At 45.9% G+C, this 21070-nt stretch overlaps 1 protein-coding gene across 1 annotated transcript in view; it reads right to left on the bottom strand.

The window, feature by feature from the left end:
• Window positions 1–20694, bottom strand: part of PLPPR2 (phospholipid phosphatase related 2) — a 70428-nt gene extending 49734 nt beyond the window's left edge. The window contains exons 1-2 of the mRNA XM_040346532.1: window positions 20300–20694; window positions 7100–7194 (exon numbers count right to left, since the gene is read on the bottom strand). Of these exons, the coding sequence (XP_040202466.1) occupies window positions 7100–7194; window positions 20300–20309 (105 nt within the window). The 5' untranslated portion in view covers window positions 20310–20694. The remainder of the gene's footprint in view (window positions 1–7099; window positions 7195–20299) is intronic.
• Window positions 20695–21070: the final 376 nt, after the last annotated feature.

Raw genomic sequence — 21070 nt, forward strand, 5'->3', positions numbered from 1 at the left:
CCCACATCACCTATCATTCTCCACCCACATCACCTATCATTCTCCATCACATCACCTATCATTCTCCACCCACATCACCTATCATTCTCCACCCACATCACCTATCATTCTCCATCCACATCACCTATCATTCTCCACCCACATCACCTATCATTCTCCACCCACATCACCTATCATTCTCCACCCACATCACCTATCATTCTCCATCCACATCACCTATCATTCTCCACCCACATCACCTATCATTCTCCACCCACATCACCTATCATTCTCCACCCACATCACCTATCATTCTCCACCCACATCACCTATCATTCTCCATCCACATCACCTATCATTCTCCACCCACATCACCTATCATTCTCCACCCACATCACCTATCATTCTCCACCCACATCACCTATCATTCTCCACCCACATCACCTATCATTCTCCACCCACATCACCTATCATTCTCCACCCACATCACCTATCATTCTCCACCCACATCACCTATCATTCTCCACCCACATCACCTATCATTCTCCATCCACATCACCTATCATTCTCCACCCACATCACCTATCATTCTCCATCCACATCACCTATCATTCTCCATCCACATCACCTATCATTCTCCATCCACATCACCTATCATTCTCCACCCACATCACCTATCATTCTCCACCCACATCACCTATCATTCTCCACCCACATCACCTATCATTCTCCACCCACATCACCTATCATTCTCCACCCACATCACCTATCATTCTCCACCCACATCACCTATCATTCTCCACCCACATCACCTATCATTCTCCACCCACATCACCTATCATTCTCCACCCACATCACCTATCATTCTCCACCCACATCACCTATCATTCTCCACCCACATCACCTATCATTCTCCACCCACATCACCTATCATTCTCCACCCACATCACCTATCATTCTCCACCCACATCATCTATCATTCTCCACCCACATCACCTATCATTCTCCATCCACATCACCTATCATTCTCCACCCACATCACCTATCATTCTCCATCCACATCACCTATCATTCTCCATCCACATCACCTATCATTCTCCACCCACATCACCTATCATTCTCCACCCACATCACCTATCATTCTCCACCCACATCACCTATCATTCTCCACCCACATCACCTATCATTCTCCATCCACATCACCTATCATTCTCCACCCACATCACCTATCATTCTCCACCCACATCACCTATCATTCTCCACCCACATCACCTATCATTCTCCACCCACATCACCTATCATTCTCCACCCACATCATCTGACATTCTCCATCCACATCACCTATCATTCTCCACCCACATCACCTATCATTCTCCATCCACATCACCTATCATTCTCCACCCACATCACCTATCATTCTCCACCCACATCACCTATCATTCTCCACCCACATCACCTATCATTCTCCATCCACATCACCTATCATTCTCCACCCACATCACCTATCATTCTCCACCCACATCACCTATCATTCTCCATCCACATCACCTATCATTCTCCACCCACATCACCTATCATTCTCCACCCACATCACCTATCATTCTCCACCCACATCACCTATCATTCTCCACCCACATCACCTATCATTCTCCACCCACATCACCTATCATTCTCCATCCACATCACCTATCATTCTCCATCCACATCACCTATCATTCTCCACCCACATCACCTATCATTCTCCACCCACATCACCTATCATTCTCCACCCACATCACCTATCATTCTCCATCCACATCACCTATCATTCTCCACCCACATCACCTATCATTCTCCACCCACATCACCTATCATTCTCCATCCACATCACCTATCATTCTCCACCCACATCACCTATCATTCTCCACCCACATCACCTATCATTCTCCACCCACATCACCTATCATTCTCCATCCACATCACCTATCATTCTCCACCCACATCACCTATCATTCTCCACCCACATCACCTATCATTCTCCACCCACATCACCTATCATTCTCCACCCACATCACCTATCATTCTCCACCCACATCACCTATCATTCTCCACCCACATCATCTGACATTCTCCATCCACATCACCTATCATTCTCCACCCACATCACCTATCATTCTCCATCCACATCACCTATCATTCTCCACCCACATCACCTATCATTCTCCACCCACATCACCTATCATTCTCCACCCACATCACCTATCATTCTCCATCCACATCACCTATCATTCTCCACCCACATCACCTATCATTCTCCACCCACATCACCTATCATTCTCCATCCACATCACCTATCATTCTCCACCCACATCACCTATCATTCTCCACCCACATCACCTATCATTCTCCACCCACATCACCTATCATTCTCCACCCACATCACCTATCATTCTCCACCCACATCACCTATCATTCTCCATCCACATCACCTATCATTCTCCATCCACATCACCTATCATTCTCCACCCACATCACCTATCATTCTCCACCCACATCACCTATCATTCTCCACCCACATCACCTATCATTCTCCATCCACATCACCTATCATTCTCCACCCACATCACCTATCATTCTCCACCCACATCACCTATCATTCTCCATCCACATCACCTATCATTCTCCACCCACATCACCTATCATTCTCCACCCACATCACCTATCATTCTCCACCCACATCACCTATCATTCTCCACCCACATCACCTATCATTCTCCACCCACATCACCTATCATTCTCCATCCACATCACCTATCATTCTCCATCCACATCACCTATCATTCTCCACCCACATCACCTATCATTCTCCACCCACATCACCTATCATTCTCCATCCACATCAGTTTTCTAACCACATTATGTCCCATTTTCCAACCACGTCATATCCCAAATTTCACCAACATCATGCATCACCCACCTTTACCATCATGTCCCACTCCCTACCCACATCATTCCACACTCTCCATCCACATCACGTCCAAATCTACATCTACATCATTTCATACATCCAATCATATGCTGTCCATCCACATTATGCTCCACTCTCCATCCACATCTTGTCCCACTCCCCACTCACATCTTCTCACACTCCAGCCACATCATGCCCAACTCTCCACCTCCATCATATAATTATATTCTCTATCCATAACATATCATGCTCCACATATACATACTCATGGGAAGTTCATGGAAGCAGCACTGAGAGAACAGGAACCAGCAGCATTGAAAGCTGTAAACTCATAGGCCCAGATTCTCGTAGAACGGCGTAACTTAGGGCGGGCGTAACGTATCTCATTTACGTTACGCCGCCGCAACTTTTTCAGGCAAGTGCTTTATTCACAAAGAACTTGCCTGTAAAGTTGCGGCGGTGTAGCGTAAATCACCCGGCGCAAGCCGGCCTAATTCAAATTAGGCGGGTAGGGGGCGTGTAGCATTTAAATTAAGCGCGTTACTGCGCCGAACGTACTGCGCATGCGCCGTCCGTAAAATATCCCAGGGTGCATTGCTCCAAATGACGTCGCAAGGACGTCATTGGTTTCGACGTGAACGTAAATGCCGTCCAGCCCCATTCACGGACGACTTACGCAAACAACGTAAATTTATAAATGAACGATGGCCATATTTAACATTGGTTGCCCCTCATATTGCAGGGGCAGCTTTACGCCAGAAAAACCTAACGTAAACGTCGTAACTTTACTGCGTCGGCTGCGCGTACGTTCGGGAATTCGCGTATCTAGCTAATTTGCATACTCGACGGGGAAAACGACGAAAGCGCCACCTAGCGGGCAAAAAAAAAATTGCAGTTAAGATCCGACGGCGTAATAGTCTTACGCCTGTCGGATCTAATGGATATCTATGCGTAACTGATTCTAAGAATCAGTTGCATAGATACGACGGCCCAGATTAGGACTTACGACGGCGCAAATGGCGTTGCACCGTCTTAAGCCCTTTGAGAATCTGGGCCATAGTGCTTGGGTAAGAATTTTAACAGTTTACTTGGGAATGCTTGTATTATTGAGGTTAATGAATTAAACTAAAAAATGATGAGAGTGTAATAATATTTTAAGGAAGCAAAATGGTTGCTAAGGGCAACAAAAAAAATCAATTGTGTATTTAGCTGTTTGCCCAGAATGCGTTTTTAGGGTAAATTATTTATCACAGTTAGTTTAGAGATGAAATTTTGGCACTAAGTAATTCAATAATAATCTCTCATTAGACATGTTATGAATGCTATAGAGATACATTTATTTGCACACATAATGGGCCAGATTCAGAGAAGAAGTACGCCGGAGTATCTGCTGATAGTCCGGCGTACTTTCAAATTTGCCGCGTCGTATCTTTATTTGGAATTCTCAAACAAAGATACGACGGCATTTGGCTAAGATCCGACAGGCGTACGCCTTCGGATTTTAGGATGCAATACTTTGGCGCCCTCTGGGTGGAGTTTGCGTAGTTTTCTGCGTCGGGTATGCTAATTAGCTGTTTACGGCGATCCACGAAGGTACGCGCGTTCGTCGCATTCTCTTACGTCTGCTATTTAGGTGGTATATAATAAATAGACAGCCCATGTTAAAGTATGGGATAAAGTGACAAGTGCTTTTGCGCTAAAATGGATCCTAAATGAGTGAATCCACCAAAAATATATAGTGCAGCAAAACCTAATTATGTTTACATGACATAAAACAGGAATATAAATAAATGGTGATTCTGCGCAACATATCACACTAATGCAGTGTTTCTCAATTCCAGTCCTCAGGCCCCCCCAACAGGTCAGGTTTTCAGGATTTCCATTATTTTGCACAGGTGATTTGATCAGTTTCACTGCCTTAGTAATCACCACAGCCTTTTCATCTGAGGGAAATCCTGAAAACCTGACCTGTTGGGGGGCCTGAGGACTGGAATTGAGAAACACTGCACTAATGGAATAGTGATATCACATAAGCAAGATAAATGTAAGAGCTGACAAATAATCAGCATATAGTATTAAATGCAAGGAGAATAGTGAGTCCAAATATAAATATATATATACTCAAATAGTGAATAGTGAGTCCAAAATATATAATACTCATAAGGCGAATGTGCAAAAATATATAAAGAATATTGTGCAAAAAAACCGGAATGGAAGTTCAATCCCAATAGTAAACACAAATCAGCTGTCAGGGCAGATATTCTGAATGCACTGTATGAAGGTGAGCACCAGCTCTATGGTGTGAGTGCACGGCCGTGCGATAGAAGATAAACCAGATCCCTGGCTGAGCTCCCGGGACTCTTACCTCTCAGCCCTCCTAAATGGGCATTGATGTACAGGTCACTCGCAGCCTTCTATGGGTGGTCCCTGATGTTTCCTCTCTTGATCTGATGGATCCTTCCTTAATTGGGACAGATGCTCCTCAAAACCAGATGGATGATGTGGGTTATAAGAGAGAGAGAGAGGGGACTCCCATAGTGAGGTAACGTTTGGTGCAGGTAAAATATGTTTATTGAGGAAAAACCTGCACTTACATTAGAAGAAAAATAAAAGTGCAACGAGGAAACAAACAAGCGGCGTTTGAATCGCCAGCTTACGTCACTCCGGGTGTACGTCCTCCAATTCCTACGCGTTACGACACCACGTGTCTTCGTCTAGCCCCAGACGAAGACACGTGGTGTCGTAACGCGTAGGAATTGGAGGACGTACACCCGGAGTGACGTAAGCTGGCGATTCAAACGCCGCTTGTTTGTTTCCTCGTTGCACTTTTATTTTTCTTCTAATGTAAGTGCAGGTTTTTCCTCAATAAACATATTTTACCTGCACCAAACGTTACCTCACTATGGGAGTCCCCTCTCTCTCTCTCTTATAACCCACATCATCCATCTGGTTTTGAGGAGCATCTGTCCCAATTAAGGAAGGATCCATCAGATCAAGAGAGGAAACATCAGGGACCACCCATAGAAGGCTGCGAGTGACCTGTACATCAATGCCCATTTAGGAGGGCTGAGAGGTAAGAGTCCCGGGAGCTCAGCCAGGGATCTGGTTTATCTTCTATCGCACGGCCGTGCACTCACACCATAGAGCTGGTGGTCACCTTCATACAGTGCATTCAGAATATCTGCCCTGACAGCTGATTTGTGTTTACTATTGGGATTGAACTTCCATTCCGGTTTTTTTGCACAATATTCTTTATATATTTTTGCACATTCGCCTTATGAGTATTATATATTTTGGAATCACTATTCACTATTTGAGTATATATATATTTATATTTGGACTCACTATTCTCCTTGCATTTAATACTATATGCTGATTATTTGTCAGCTCTTACATTTATCTTGCTTATGTGATATCACTATTCCATTAGTGTGATATGTTGCGCAGAATCACCATTTATTTATATTCATGTTAAAGTATGGCCGTCGTTCCCGCGTCGAATTTACATTTTATTTTGCGTAAGACGTCCGGGAATACGAAAAGACGTAACGCACGTCGCCGTTCAAAAAATATGTTGGGGCGCCGTAATTTCGCGCAAAGCACGGCGGGAAATTTCCCAACGGAGCATGCGCAGAACGCTCGGCGCGGGAACGCGCCTAATTTAAATGGTACACGCCCCATTTGAATTAGGCGGGCTTGCGCCGGACGGCTTTACGCTACGCCGCCGCAAGTTTACACGCAAGTGCTTTGTGAATCAAGCACTTACGACGAAAACTTGCTGCAGAGTAACGTAAAGGGGATACGTTAAGCCACCGTAATTGTTCGTGAATCTGGCCCTAAATTTGTGCTGTGCATCTTTTATACCTTTTTTTTTTTTTTCATAAATGTTCGTTTCTTTCCTACAATACTTCTTTTCTAGCAACAAGCAATCATGCCACCCATCCAGTTAAATCCACACAAACTGGCATGACAAGCCATGTTCACTGGGCTCTACTCTTCACACTCTGATGGGCAATAAGTTACATCACCACCAGCATTGTCCTCTATGGCAGGGGAGGGGAGAGCAGAGAGCCCGGTGTATAGATGGAGAGAGGGCATAAAAAGAACACAGATAAGACAGTAATGCTCTTATGCTAGTTACATTGTATAGAACACAGAATGATAAGGCAATACCTCTACAAAGAGGAAACACGGGATAATGGAGGCACTGCTCTTAATCTCCGTCTCCTGGGCAGCCATGTGTGAGACGCAGTCTCTTCCAGCATAACCTGCAGCAAATACATATACAGTAGATTAGGCAGCTGGTACTGTTTGTATAGAAAGCGCAATAATATTGCAAAACATATTTACAATGTAAGCCAGGAATAAATTATCAGTTGACACACGCCAACAATACCCATCGCTGTCTAGTCATTACAGTGTACTGCTGGCATTATAATGAACCACCAACATGACCTGTCACAGTCCATAGGCATCAGGGGCGGACTGACCATTCGGGCACTGTCCGAGGGCCCCATGCCACTAGGGGGCCCCATCAGGGTTGCCAGCCTCAGTAAAACCAGGCACAGTATGTAAAAATCAGTTTTTTTTTTTTTTTAATCCCAAGATTATATTTCAGACAGGAGGCTTCGTATCTTGCATTATCTTTCTTTAATAATGCCCATAGCAGAAATACAGTAAACATTTATTGTAACTTAAAAGAAAAAATTCAAAGAACTACCCTTCCCAGCAGTCCCTGGGCCAGCGTAGCCCCTCCCAGACCGTAGTCTATATAAGGGACTGTCTGAGGTAACCTATTCCTCTTTCTTTCTGCTCATGGCAGAGCACACAAGATAAGTGATTCATGTACCTTTATTATTGATTGTGTGTTAAGTGTCCCTGATACCGAATCCCGGTGTCAGGTAACTTGTTTGATATTTGATTGTTATATTGATTTTGTGGAATATTGGGGGTTTCTCCCTAGTATTCCCCCATTTTTACGTTTTCATGTCTGAGCCCTGAGACCGAATCTCGGTGTCAGGTAATTTTGTCGGTTTTATATTTCGACTTTTCAGTTTTATTGTTTGGAATATAATCATGCTTACTTAGGCTTTATTTATTATTTTTTCCCTTTTGGCGCCGGAACGCTAGGGCGCCCCCTGTTACACAATCCGCTGTTTTCCTCAGTCGTCCATCTTTACTGCTTTCTATTTCTGCCTCCCCCCCCCCCCCCCCCAACCTTCTGGTTGGGCTCCGGTCGGCGCGCACCTCCCGGGTGCCTGTGCGCTTTGACCGGCTGTCATTGTTTCCTCACGTCGAGGTCCGGACTATCGCGAGACGTCGCCATTTTTTCGGCCGCGTCTCGCCGTCTTTTCCCATTCGCCGACGCGCCCGCGCTCTCTCTGAGCTGCGCGCTCTCCCTCCGAACCGCGCGCTCCTCCCGTCGTGCCGCACGCTCTCCCCTCCAGACCGCGCGCCTCGAGGGGCGGGCGGGACTTACTGCACATCGCGTTGAGGCCGTAGTCTCGCGAGACTACGTCCTCGGGCTAGTACCTCGCCAACCCCTGCATCGATACGCCAGTGTGCGGCGTACGGTGTAGGGCACAGGACGCGGGTCCTCAGGTCACATTTCCCTGGTCGTGGGGAATCTCCCCCCTCTCTGTAGTAACACTGTAGGTGTCGGGGGAACTCCTCATGTTCTGGGGATTTCTTCCCCAGATTATATCCCTCATGTAAATAAATAATTAATTATATAAACTGAATTAATAATATATAAATAAAATAAATAAATTATAAATCTAAATAAATACATAAATAAACAAATATGTTTCTGGGGAATTTATTCCCCAGATTAGATTCCTCATTTACCCTAATAATCTAAGGAATAATTAAATATATAAATAAATAAATTTTTACCAGTTTGTACATATTTCCATATTTACGATGCTGGATTAATGGACTGTTCGCAGTCAACAGTCTCTTCTCCTATGGCTGCCGTCTGGACCTGACGTCTGGACCTTACCACCGCTAGTACCCCTGAAGTGGTGGACACAGCCCACTATATAAATAAATATATTAATTTATTACTTAAACTATCAAATATATAAACATTATAATGAATTTACACATAGGTAGATCAGCCCAGACGGCTAGGGCGTCGGTTACCCCAACCCGCCTGCACCCCATTTGTCCGGACCATCCGGCAACGGTCTACCGCCCCTAAGAAGGGCTTGGCGTCCCACACGCCGCCACGTTTTCCGTGGCCCTCGACTCCCCGGCAGGGGAAGTAAATATTAATATGCCCCAGGCAGTAACCTCCCAGGACTGCCGACTCACTGCTCTTCCAAACTCCAATCGACCCCCGAGCCTCGGGGAGAGGTACATGCAGAGGCAGCGATCCGTTAGACGGACTAAGCCAGACACACTCGCAAACTCTGCCAGAGTCGTCCGTGGAGTCCGAAACGGCTAACACCTTTGAGTTTGAGGATCGTATGATGATGATGGTTGGAGCAGTGGGCACATGGCGCTCCATGGCGACGCCAACCTGTATCCCAGGGTGACACATTATAGACTCTCGTGGACAGCCATTGTAGATCCGGGGGCGATTTGCCATCCACATTCCGGTGCCTAGACACCTCTACCCGAGGTGGCCCATTAGACTATATATATATATATATATATATATATATATATATTGGACCCGGAGATCAGTCGGTAAACTCACCGAGACATACTAGGGCGTAATACCCCACTCCGGTGACTGGGCACCTCTACCTGAGGTGTCCCATTAGAATATATACTGGACCCGGTGATCAGTCGGTTAAGTTCACCGACACATAATATGGGCATAATACCCCTTACATTGCCATATAAGGTTATGCACACTTCCAGGTGGACCCCAAACTCTGGGGGTATCTCACCAAGCATGGGAAGTATCCCAAAGATGGGAATAGGGAGGTCCTTCGATCCATACCAGCCAGGGTCTTAGGGTTTTTGGACCTATCACCAACACCCCACACCTTAGTTAGGCTACCGCCGCTGAACAGCCGATGGACCTATCCCAAGTTAATGGCTGGCCCCAACGGGCAGACTTTTCTAAAGTCTGGATAAGTCACATTCCTCTCTGGGAATATCCCAACCTGGCAAGGTTTGGGAGAACCGGTAGAAGTAGAGGGCGTTTTACCGCCCGTACTACCCCATACAGGTCCTATGCAAGACCGCCCAGCCAGCAGTTCACTCCGGCTCCCCACCCATACGCCTTACCCATGGCTCAACCAGCACCCTTCTTCCCTCCCCGAGGACATCCCTGAAGAGGACGCGGAGGTCGTGGATTCCTAGACTAGGCCACTGACCAGCGTGTGCACTCCCACACTCAGTCCCACATACACTGGTGGGGGGCAGGCTAATGTATACTTCCACGTCTGGCCCACGATTCGGCAGACGTGCAGACCCACCATACGGTGATGGGCTTCCGGATAGAGTTCCTTCTCTTCCGACCCTAAATAGGTTATCCCATCCCATCCGTCCCTTACCAGGACATGGCACTGATAGACGACGAGCTCAGTGTACTCCTGTCCTGAGGGGCGGTACAGGAAATAGAAATGGACTCTGAGTCCTACGTTCCGCAAAAGTCAAGTATCCTGGCGTCAAGGCGCTTCTTTACGCCAAGGAATCAGATACACGGACGAGGTTCTGTGTACCCCGAAGCTATAGAGGAGTTGATGTGGCGGCTCCCCCACACCGTCGCATGGAACGGCAGAACAATTTTCAACTCTTAACACTGGGGTAATGATCCGCAGAGGAATCACTCCCCCATATCATTGCCTTAGTTCTCTTAGCGACATACTTGCTATCAGAATTTCCTCCCTCACACTTCCGACTGATGCATACTTATGCATGTACAACGTTCGATCTTCCGGGCATTTCTAACCCTTCAAGGTCCCTTCCATACTGACCTAGTCTCCTCGCCTCAATAGGCAGCTACCCTGCTTATAGCTGGAGGCCTGATCCGGAAACGTCAGCAGCCGATGCTTTCCGTCAATTCGGGGCGCGAGGGATGCACTACGCGTCCCCCGTTTCAATATGATCACCAGAATCCTTCTTCAAGTGATAAACCAGAGAGCGACGGTGGTGTGGTTCACCCTGTTGGCCATCGCAACCGTGGTTTTCCCCTTCTCCTTGGAATATCGATCGACTATCCCCGATTGATTCACCACTCTCCTCACCTTCTGTCCATCACATTCGGGGGTTGCCTCCTCCTGTTGATGGACGGCAACCTTCTTCTCCTAGCATGGTTGGTGTGATCAACGGCAAATTAATGCCGTTCATGCACCTGTTTCAGCAATAGTGAATTACCTAGCCGACCCTTATGAGGCTGGTAAACCCTATGGTTCGCTAAAGATTGTAGATCAGCCATTTCGGCTTATCACGGCCCAGTGGACAGTTTACCTGTGGGCAGACATCCTTTGGTATGTAGGTTTCACCGGGGAGTGAAGTTCATAAATCCTCCTCGTCCTAGATACCGGTCTGCGTAGGATGTCTCCCGTATTCTAGAATTCTTCTCCACTTGGGAGGACAATGACGTCCTCTCTTTGGAAAACTTCTCCATCGGACTCGCCACCCCCTTATATCTGTTTCCCATCAAAGGGTTTCGGACGTGATGCCACTGGACGTCTCCCGGCGTCAGTTTTTCGCCAGACGGGGTTCACTTCTCCGTGGTTCGTAGACCAAAAAAGCGAATTCAAACAGTGTTGTTATTCCCTTCTCTCCTGTTCATCCCTACATCTGTGTGGTACGAGGTTCGTAACAATATGAGTCACAGACTGCAGCACCGCAGCCGACTGCTTTTGACCAACCATGGATCTCCTATGTGAGACTTCACCTGCTGGTATCCTCTGCCACGTTAGCTAGGTGGCGGATAGCAACCATGGACATGGCTAGGATCGACATTTCTCTTTTGGAGCCCACCCCTAAGAGGTGCCAAGGCTCCAAGGTGGTCACGTCAGGAGGTTCACTCTCGGACCTTTTACGGGCGACGGATGGGTCGTCAGAAACGACTGTTCGCCAAAACTATTCCGACCACTAGACCATGTCTCTACTTCTGTACTTTAATATTGTGTACTTGCAGGTCATGTATAATGTATATGTTAGCTTTAAACTTGCAAGATACGAAGCCTCCTGTCTGAAATATAATTCGGGATTTTCCTAGCTAATATGACGGAAAATCTAGATTATATGATGACAGGAGGCGAGTATCTTCCCACCCTACCCACCCCTGTCACGATGTGTTCTCGTTTCAGGATATTGAGGAGTGGAATTTTCGCTCGCACAGCCGACCAGGAAGGTCTCGGATCGCGGAATGGTGGACTGTTGAACCACACACCCTGCAAGTCGTAGGCTGGTACGCCCCGGCAGTTTGTTTTCACTAACCCCGTCGGGATTGCTGTTCCGTTTCGATCCATGGGTTTAGTTCACCGCAGATGGAGGCTCATACTACGTTCCAGATCCGGAGTCGGGATGCCGTTGACTGAATCCGTTGGTCCATGTTCCTGAAGACAACTGACCGGTCGGCTCCGAATGGTTTTTGGTTTTCCTATAGTCCCCGTTGGGATGAAGTTGGTACGGATGAAGTTGGTCCGTGTTGGCCTTGTCCTTTCGTTTCCTCCAGATTCAGATGTTGTGTTCCGGTCGTAAGGTTACGGGAGGCGCGGAGATGTCTAATTGGACTTTTGGTTCCTGTTTACACTAATTCGCATGAAGAAAGAGGAATAGGTTACCTCAGACAGTCCCTTATATAGACTACGGTCTGGGAGGGGCTACGCTGGCCCAGGGACTGCTGGGAAGGGTAGTTCTTTGAATTTTTTCTTTTAAGTTACAATAAATGTTTACTGTATTTCTGCTATGGGCATTATTAAAGAAAGATAATGCAAGATACTCGCCTCCTGTCATCATATAATCTAGATTTTCCGTCATATTAGCTAGGAAAATCCCGAATTATAGCTGCTCTCCAGTACCTTTTCAGTGTGTGTATGTGTATTCTGTGTGTATGTATACTGTATGGGGTAGATTCAAATAGCCCGGCGTAAATTTGTGTGGGCGTAGCGTATCTCAGATACGCTACGCCGCCGTAACTTAGTGAGGCAGGTTCTGTATTCAGAAAGAACCTGCGCCCTAAGTTACCTGCGTAAGCCAGCGGAATTCAAATTATCCATGTAGTGGGCGTGCTGTATGGTAATGAAGGCTGACCCCACGTAATTGAAGTTTTTGACTAACGGCGCATGCGCCCTCCGTGAACGTAACCCAGTGCGCATGCTCCAAATTAACCCGCAAAAAGCCAATGCTTTCGATGTGAACGTAAATTACGCACAGCCCTATTCGCGAACGACTTACGCAAACGACGTAATCAACGGAAGATTCGACGCTGGCCCGACATCCATACTTAACATAGGATACGCCTCATATAGCAGGGGTAACTTTACGCCGGAAAAAGCCTAACGTAAACGACATAAAAAAATGCGCCGGGCGAACGTACGTTTCTGAATCGACGTATCTACCTAATTTGGATATTCCTCGCGTAAATCGACGGAAGCGCCACCTAGCGGCCAGCGTAAATATGCAACTAAGATACAACGGTGTAAGAGACTTACGCCAGTCGGATCTTAGCAAAATTCCGGCGTATCTTGCTTTCTGAATACAGAAAAAAGATACGCCGGAGCATCCTAGAAGTTATGCGGCGTATCAATAGTAACTTCTTTCTGAATCTGGCCCTATGGGCCAGATTATCGTAGCTCAGCGGATCTATAGATGCGCTCGATCTACGTGAATTAAGATCCGCTCCCGCAAGTTTAGGAGGCAAGTGGCTAATTCACAAACCACTTACCTCCAAACTTGCGACGGCAGATCCTAAATCCCCCGGCGGAATTCTAATTCCGCGGCTAGGGGAGTGTACTATTTAAATCAGGCGCGTTCCCGCGCCGATTTAAATGCGCATGCGCCGTCCAGGGAATTTCCCGGCGTGCATTGCTCCCACTGACGTCGCTAGGACGTCAGTGGTTGCGACGCGTACGTAAACTACGTAGTTCCGTATTCGAGAACGACTTACGGAAACTACGTAAAAAAATTCAAATTCGACGCGGGAACGACGGCCATACTTAACATTGGCTGCGCCTGCTTTTAGAAAGGGTAAGTATACGACGGGTACCGCGCTACGGAAACGACGTAAGAACACAGCGTCGGGTCCGTGTACGTTCGTGAATTTGCGTATCTCGCTGATTTACATATTATTCAGTGTAAATCAGCGGGAACGCCCCCGGCGCCATTTTTACTTCAAAAAAAAGATCCGACAGTGTAACACAGTTACACCTGTCAGATCTTCGCCCTATCTATGCGTAACTGATTCTATGAATCAGGCGCATAGATAGGACCTGTCTAAGTCAGAGATACGATGGTGTATCTGTAGATACACCGTCGTATCTCTTTGTGAATCTGGCCCTCTGTCTTTTACTGGCAACCAATGAAGGGTTCTCAGTGAAGGTGAGATTGATTCCCAAGGTTTTTTCCCCAGTCACTAGTCTAGCGGCCGTATTTTGAACGACTTGCAGACGAGCGATTTGGTACTTTGGGAGTCCGAGGTAAAGGGCGTTTGCATAATCCAATCTGGAGTTTACAATCGCTCCCACTACGGCTGCTATGACAGAGACCATTTAAAGGCTCAGGAACCCTTTGCAGGTGTTCTGACTTAATTAGCTGATTATACTGGGACACTTTGGGCCAGATTCACATAGAATTGCCCAGGCGCAGCGTATCGGAGATACGCTACGCCGCCGTTTCTTACCTGTCTCTAAGTCCAATCCAGGAAGATTTTGCGCCGTAAGTTACGGCGGCGTAGTGTATCTCTCGGCGCGTAATTCAAATCGGCGGGTAGGGGGCGTGATTGAAATGCGCATGCTCCGTTTCGAAATTTCCCGCCGTGCTTTGCGCGAAATGACGTCGCACCAACATCATTTTTTGAACTTAGCTGTGAGTTACGTCCTTTCCTATTCACGGACGACTTACGCAAAAAAAAAAAAGATTTAAAATTCGACGCGGGAACGACGGCCATACTTTAACATGGCAAGTCTATCTATACGCTCCATAAGAGCAGGTTTATCTATACGCCGGGAAAAGTCGACTAGCGACGACGTAAGAGAATGCGACGGCCGCATGTACCTTCGTGGATCGACGGAAAAAGCTAATTAGCATACCCGACGTGGAAAACGACGCAAACTCCACCCAGCGGGCGCCAAAGTATTGCACCTACGATCCGAAGGCGTACGAAGCCGTACGCCTGTCGGATCGAAGCCAGAAGCCGTCGTATCTTGGTTTGAGGATTCAAACTAAAGATTCCATGCGGGAAAGATACGCCGGCGTACTTGCTCTGTGAATCTGCCCCTCTGAGCCTAGAATATTGCACCTTTTCACAATATTCTAGTTTTCTGAGATTGTGTATTTGGGGTTCTCATGAGCTGTAAGCCATAATCATCACAATTATGACAAATCACGGCTTGAACTATCTTACTTTGCATGTAATGAGTCTCTCTCATATATTAGTTTCACCTTTTAAGTTACATTAGTGAAATAAATGAACTTTTACACAATATTGAAATTTTTCGAGTATCACCTGTGTATGCCCAATTGTTGGGTCATATTTGAGGTACAGAGCCCTATGATCTTCATGGTGTAGGAAAACTATATTATGTCTACTAATTGATGTTGGAGGAGTACTGGTACACATGAAAAATCAGTGAAAGAATAATCTCAGTGCATAAGTTCAATATTTGATGTGTGAACCCGACACCGTGAGTGTTTCTGCCACCATAAAGACACACTGAGATGCTCGTCAAATGTGTATGACCCTTAAATTATAGAGAAGTCATATAGAGCTTTATGCTGTTGCCACCGACGCATTTCATCATGGCATCTTCTGGGCATGGACCATCACTTGTGGTAAAACGCGTCGGGTGAAGCCTGTTGTGATGTCAACACATTCTCCAGAAGTAACCACGTAAGTGCGGTTTTCCATAAAATCTTTTATTTGTATACAGCGCTGTTTTACCTACTTTGTGTGTAAGTGCAATTTTAGTTATTTTAATAAATTATGTGTCAGTTTTCACACATCATGTGGAGCCTCTGGTCACCTTTTTATCTCCAGATACGCATGGAGCAATAATCGGAAAAAACACCTTGGCAGCTGACATCCCCCTTTGTAAAAGGTCCATGTGTTGGAGGAAGGCTGGTGACCTTATTTGTTTTGTGAAAGGGCATTACTATGGTTGTTTATTCGTTTTTGGCTCTAGCAAATATCTTATAGCGCGCTAGTGGCTCATTTTTTGGGGGACAGATTTCCATTTACTTTCCTAAAAAAACATTTGCTTCAAACTTCAAGATTGTCCTATGAGATGTTCTGTCTGATTCTCTCTTGTTTAGGTGTCTGGAGATTTTGGATCCAATAGGCAGAAACCTTTGCTAGATGTTCTTTAAGATTGTAATTAGCTGCTGTGTTTTATGCCGGGTACACACGATAGGATTTATCCGCGGATACGGTCCGCCGGACCGTATCCGCGGATAAATCCTCTGCGGATTTTAATCCGATGGAGTCTACACACCATCGGATTGAAATCCACGCCGAATTCCCATCGCGGTGACGCGTCGCGCCGTCGCCGCGATGATGATGCGGCGACGTACGCGACGCGGTGATTTAAGGAATTCCACGCATGCGAGGGATGGGTTCGGACGGATCGATCCGGTGAGTCTGTACAGACCACCGGATCGATCCGCTGGAGCCGATTCCAGCGGATAGATTTCTTAGCATGTTAGGAAATTTTTATCCGCTGGAAATCGGTCGGGCCGAAAAATAAATAATAAGATAAATATCCGCTGGATCGTACACACCAGCGGATCTATCCGCTGAAACCGGTCTGCGGATCAATTTCAGCGGATCGATCCTCTCGTGTGTACGGGGCCTTACGGTGTCCAAAGTCTCCATGTCTGATTGACAGACTGCCTGCATCAGGGCCTGATCATCTGCAGATAATCTCTGCATCTTCAATTACATGCAAACGGCCGCGAATGGCTGTGGGCTTTGAATGGGGCTTCCCGCCTGCAGCTGTATACAGGAATCCCTGAAGAGTCTCCAATGGGAAATTATAGTCAGCCCCATAAGCAAGACACCCAGGGCCAATCATCCGCATAATTGCTGCACGATCGATCACGTGCACGCAGCCGTGAATGATTGCAAGTATTGTCAGCCACCCATTTCATTTAATGGGGCTTCCCACCCATAGCTGTTCGTAGGAAACCCTGCTAAGTGTGAATTAGGCCTGAGGGGCAATCTTCCGCTGGTGTTTCCACCAGAACTAAAAACAAACTTTGTCTACAAAACGATATATCACTGCTTTGAGCTTCTGCTTCTTCATTTTCATTTCTAGGCTCACACAGTCACCTTCTATGATCTGCAAGAAACTAATAAGCACAACTAAAAAAATGTAATCAGTTTCCCTCTAGACAATTATAACATCTTTAAACATTTTTAAAGTTGAGAGCTTATGGGACAGCCAATGTATGGAAATCTCTGCACCTCCTGTTGTGGTCTAAAAACAGATGATGGGCACTGATACACCTCCAACATAACCCGACCAATGTAATACAAGTCTACAACACTCTTTACAACATACTGTATAACACAATACAAAATATAAGATCAATGATACACTTCAATGACCTGACCATAAGATGTTATACTACAATTCTATTGGACATTCTTATCTTTGCACTGCTACTGTAATAAGATATTGCAGGGTCCTATGTCACTCTGGAGTTTGGCTACTGTAATGAGGTGTTACAGGGGCAATAAAACACTCAGGAGCTGGGTTACTGTAATAAGATATTACAGGGGGTAATAAGACACTCAGGAGCCGGGTTACTGTAATAAGATTACAGGGGTAATAAGACACCTAGAAGCTGGGTTGCTGTAATAAGATATTACAGAGGTAATAAGACACTCAGGGGCTGGGTTGCTGTAATAAAATATTACAGGTGTAATAAGACACTCAGGAGCTGGGTTACTGTAATAAGATATTACAGGGGTAATAAGACACTCGGGAGCTGGGTTACTGTAATAAGATATTACAGGGGGTAATAAGACACTCAGGAGCCGGGTTACTGTAATAAGATTACAGGGGTAATAAGACACCTAGAAGCTGGGTTGCTGTAATAAGATATTACAGAGGTAATAAGACACTCAGGGGCTGGGTTGCTGTAATAAAATATTACAGGTGTAATAAGACACTCAGGAGCCGGGTTACTGTAATAAGATATTACAGGGGTAATAAGACACTCAGGAGCTGGGTTACTGTATTAAGATATTACAGGGGTAAGAAAACACTCGGGAGCTGGGTTACTGTAATAAGATATTACAGGGGTAATAAGACACTGAGGCCTTGTACACACGGTCGGACAAAACCAATGACAATGGTCCGACGGACCGTTTTCATCGGTTCACCGCTGAAGTGGCCTGATGGTCTGATATGTGTACACACCATCAGTTCAAAATCCGATCGGGTCAGAACGCGGTGACGTAAAACACACGACGTGCTGAAAAAAACGAAGTTCAATGCTTCCAAGCATGCGTCGACTTGATTCTGAGCATGCGCGGGTTTTGAACCGATGCTTTTCTGTACTAACCATCGGTTTGGTCCGATCAGGCAGCGGTCCATCGGTTCGGTTTTGAAGCATGTTTTAAAATTTTGGACCGAAGGAAAACAGACCGATGGCCTATATACACGGTCGGTTTGGTCCGATGAAAGTGAACTTCGGTTCATTCTCATCGGTTTTGTCCGACCGTGTGTACAGGGCCTTAGGAGCTGGGTTGCTGTAATAAGATATTACAGAGGTAATAAGACACTCAGGGGCTGGGTTGCTGTAATAAAATATTACAGGTGTAATAAGACACTCGGGAGCCGGGTTACTGTAATAAGATATTACAGGGGTAATAAGACACTCAGGAGCCGGGTTACTGTAATAAGATATTACAGGGGTGATAGGACACTCAGGAGCCGGGTTACTGTAATAAGATATTACAGGGGTAATAGGACACTCGGCAGCCGGGTTACTGTAATAAGATATTACAGGGGTAATAAGACACTCAGGAGCCGGGTTACTGTAATAAGATATTACAGGGGTGATAGGACACTCAGGAGCCGGGGTACTGTAATAAGATATTACAGGGGTAATAGGACACTCAGGCGCCGGGTTACTGTAATAAGATATTACAGGGGTAATAAGACACTCAGGGGCTGGGTTGCTGTAATAAGATATTACTGGGGTAATAAGACACTCAGGAGCCGGGTTACCGTAATAAGATATTACAGGGGTAATAAGACACTCAGGAGCTGGGTTACTGTAATAAGATATTACAGGGGTAATAAGACACTCAGGAGGCGGGTTACTGTAATGAGATATTACAGGGGTAATAAGACACTCAGGAGCTGGGTTACTGTAATGAGATATTACAGGGGTAATAAGACACTCAGGAGCTGGGTTATTGTAATAAGATATTACAGGGGTAATAAGACACTCAGGAGCCGGGTTACCGTAATAAGATATTACAGGGGTAATAAGACACTCAGGAGCTGGGTTACTGTAATAAGATATTACAGGGGTAATAAGACACTCAGGAGCTGGGTTACTGTAATGAGATATTACAGGGGTAATAAGACACTCAGGAGGCGGGTTACTGTAATGAGATATTACAGGGGTAATAAGACACTCAGGAGCTGGGTTACTATAATAAGATATTACCGGGGTAATAAGACACTCAGGAGTCGGGTTATTGTAATAAGATATTACAGGGGTAATAAGACACTCAGGAGCTGGGTTACTGTAATGAGATATTACAGGGGTAATAAGACACTCAGGAGGCGGGTTACTGTAATGAGATATTACAGGGGTAATAAGACACTCAGGAGCTGGGTTACTGTAATGAGATATTACAGGGGTAATAAGACACTCAGGAGGCGGGTTACTGTAATGAGATATTACAGGGGTAATAAGACACTCAGGAGCTGGGTTACTATAATAAGATATTACCGGGGTAATAAGACATTCAGGAGCCGGGTTACTGTAATAAGATATTACAGGGGTAATAAGACACTCAGGAGTCGGGTTACTGTAATAAGATATTACAGGGGTGATAGGACACTCAGGAGTCGGGTTACTATTGTTGTCATTATAAGAGAAGTGTGATATCATGAAGAATGTGTGGATTGTGACTCAGTATTGATGCCGTTTTTGTAGAGGTGAGATGTGATTCTCCGGATAATTAGCGTACCCTCTTCAGCCCACCATCTTATTACAGACCTGCTGACATGTTCCAGATACTCCCTCCCTATCACGCTCCGGGGTATCAGCTCAGGGGGAACGGAGACAGCTGGCCGCCATTCCACTTCCCTCCCGGAATAGAGGCTGCGAGGATAACGAGCGAGAATGAGGGATGGAGAAGAAAAGAGATGAGGGATACGGAGAGGGAAAAAATGAGTGGGGTGGAAAAGCGAGTGAATAGAGGATGGAGAGGAGAGGGATGGGGAATAAATTATAGATGGCTAATGGACGATATCTGGGGCTAGGATGAAATAAGGGAATAGAAGGCAAAAGAATGGAGGTGATAGAGATGGAGGGGGAACAATGGGCAGGATACAGTGATGGAGGGAAGAAGAGGAGGGCTGTAACAGCTGTAGGGGATTCATTAGTAAGCTGACGGCATATGTTTTGTGATCCTAACACCCACCTCTCTGTACCTGAGTGCAGCTATCGGATCAGCGCCCCCTAATGTCTCGTTAGGGAACAAGTCAAAAAGTTAACAGTGCAAAATTATTGATTGTGAATAAATTGTATTGCAACCTGGTATTAAATAGGACAGTTTATTGCCTTTTATACTGTATATATATACATGTGAACATTAATATTATTGTACATGAAAGAAAGTGGTCATACTTTACTACTTTCCTACCTTGTTTCCAGTCTGCCATAATTAAAGTGAACCTGTACTATGTATAATATGTAGGCTGCCATTGATGACCTGCTTCTGAAAATTCCAGTTGCATGGCAGCCTGCTTGGAACACCCATTTCTC

This window comes from Rana temporaria, chromosome 3, assembly GCF_905171775.1.
Source record: "Rana temporaria chromosome 3, aRanTem1.1, whole genome shotgun sequence".
Lineage (NCBI taxonomy): Eukaryota > Metazoa > Chordata > Amphibia > Anura > Ranidae > Rana > Rana temporaria.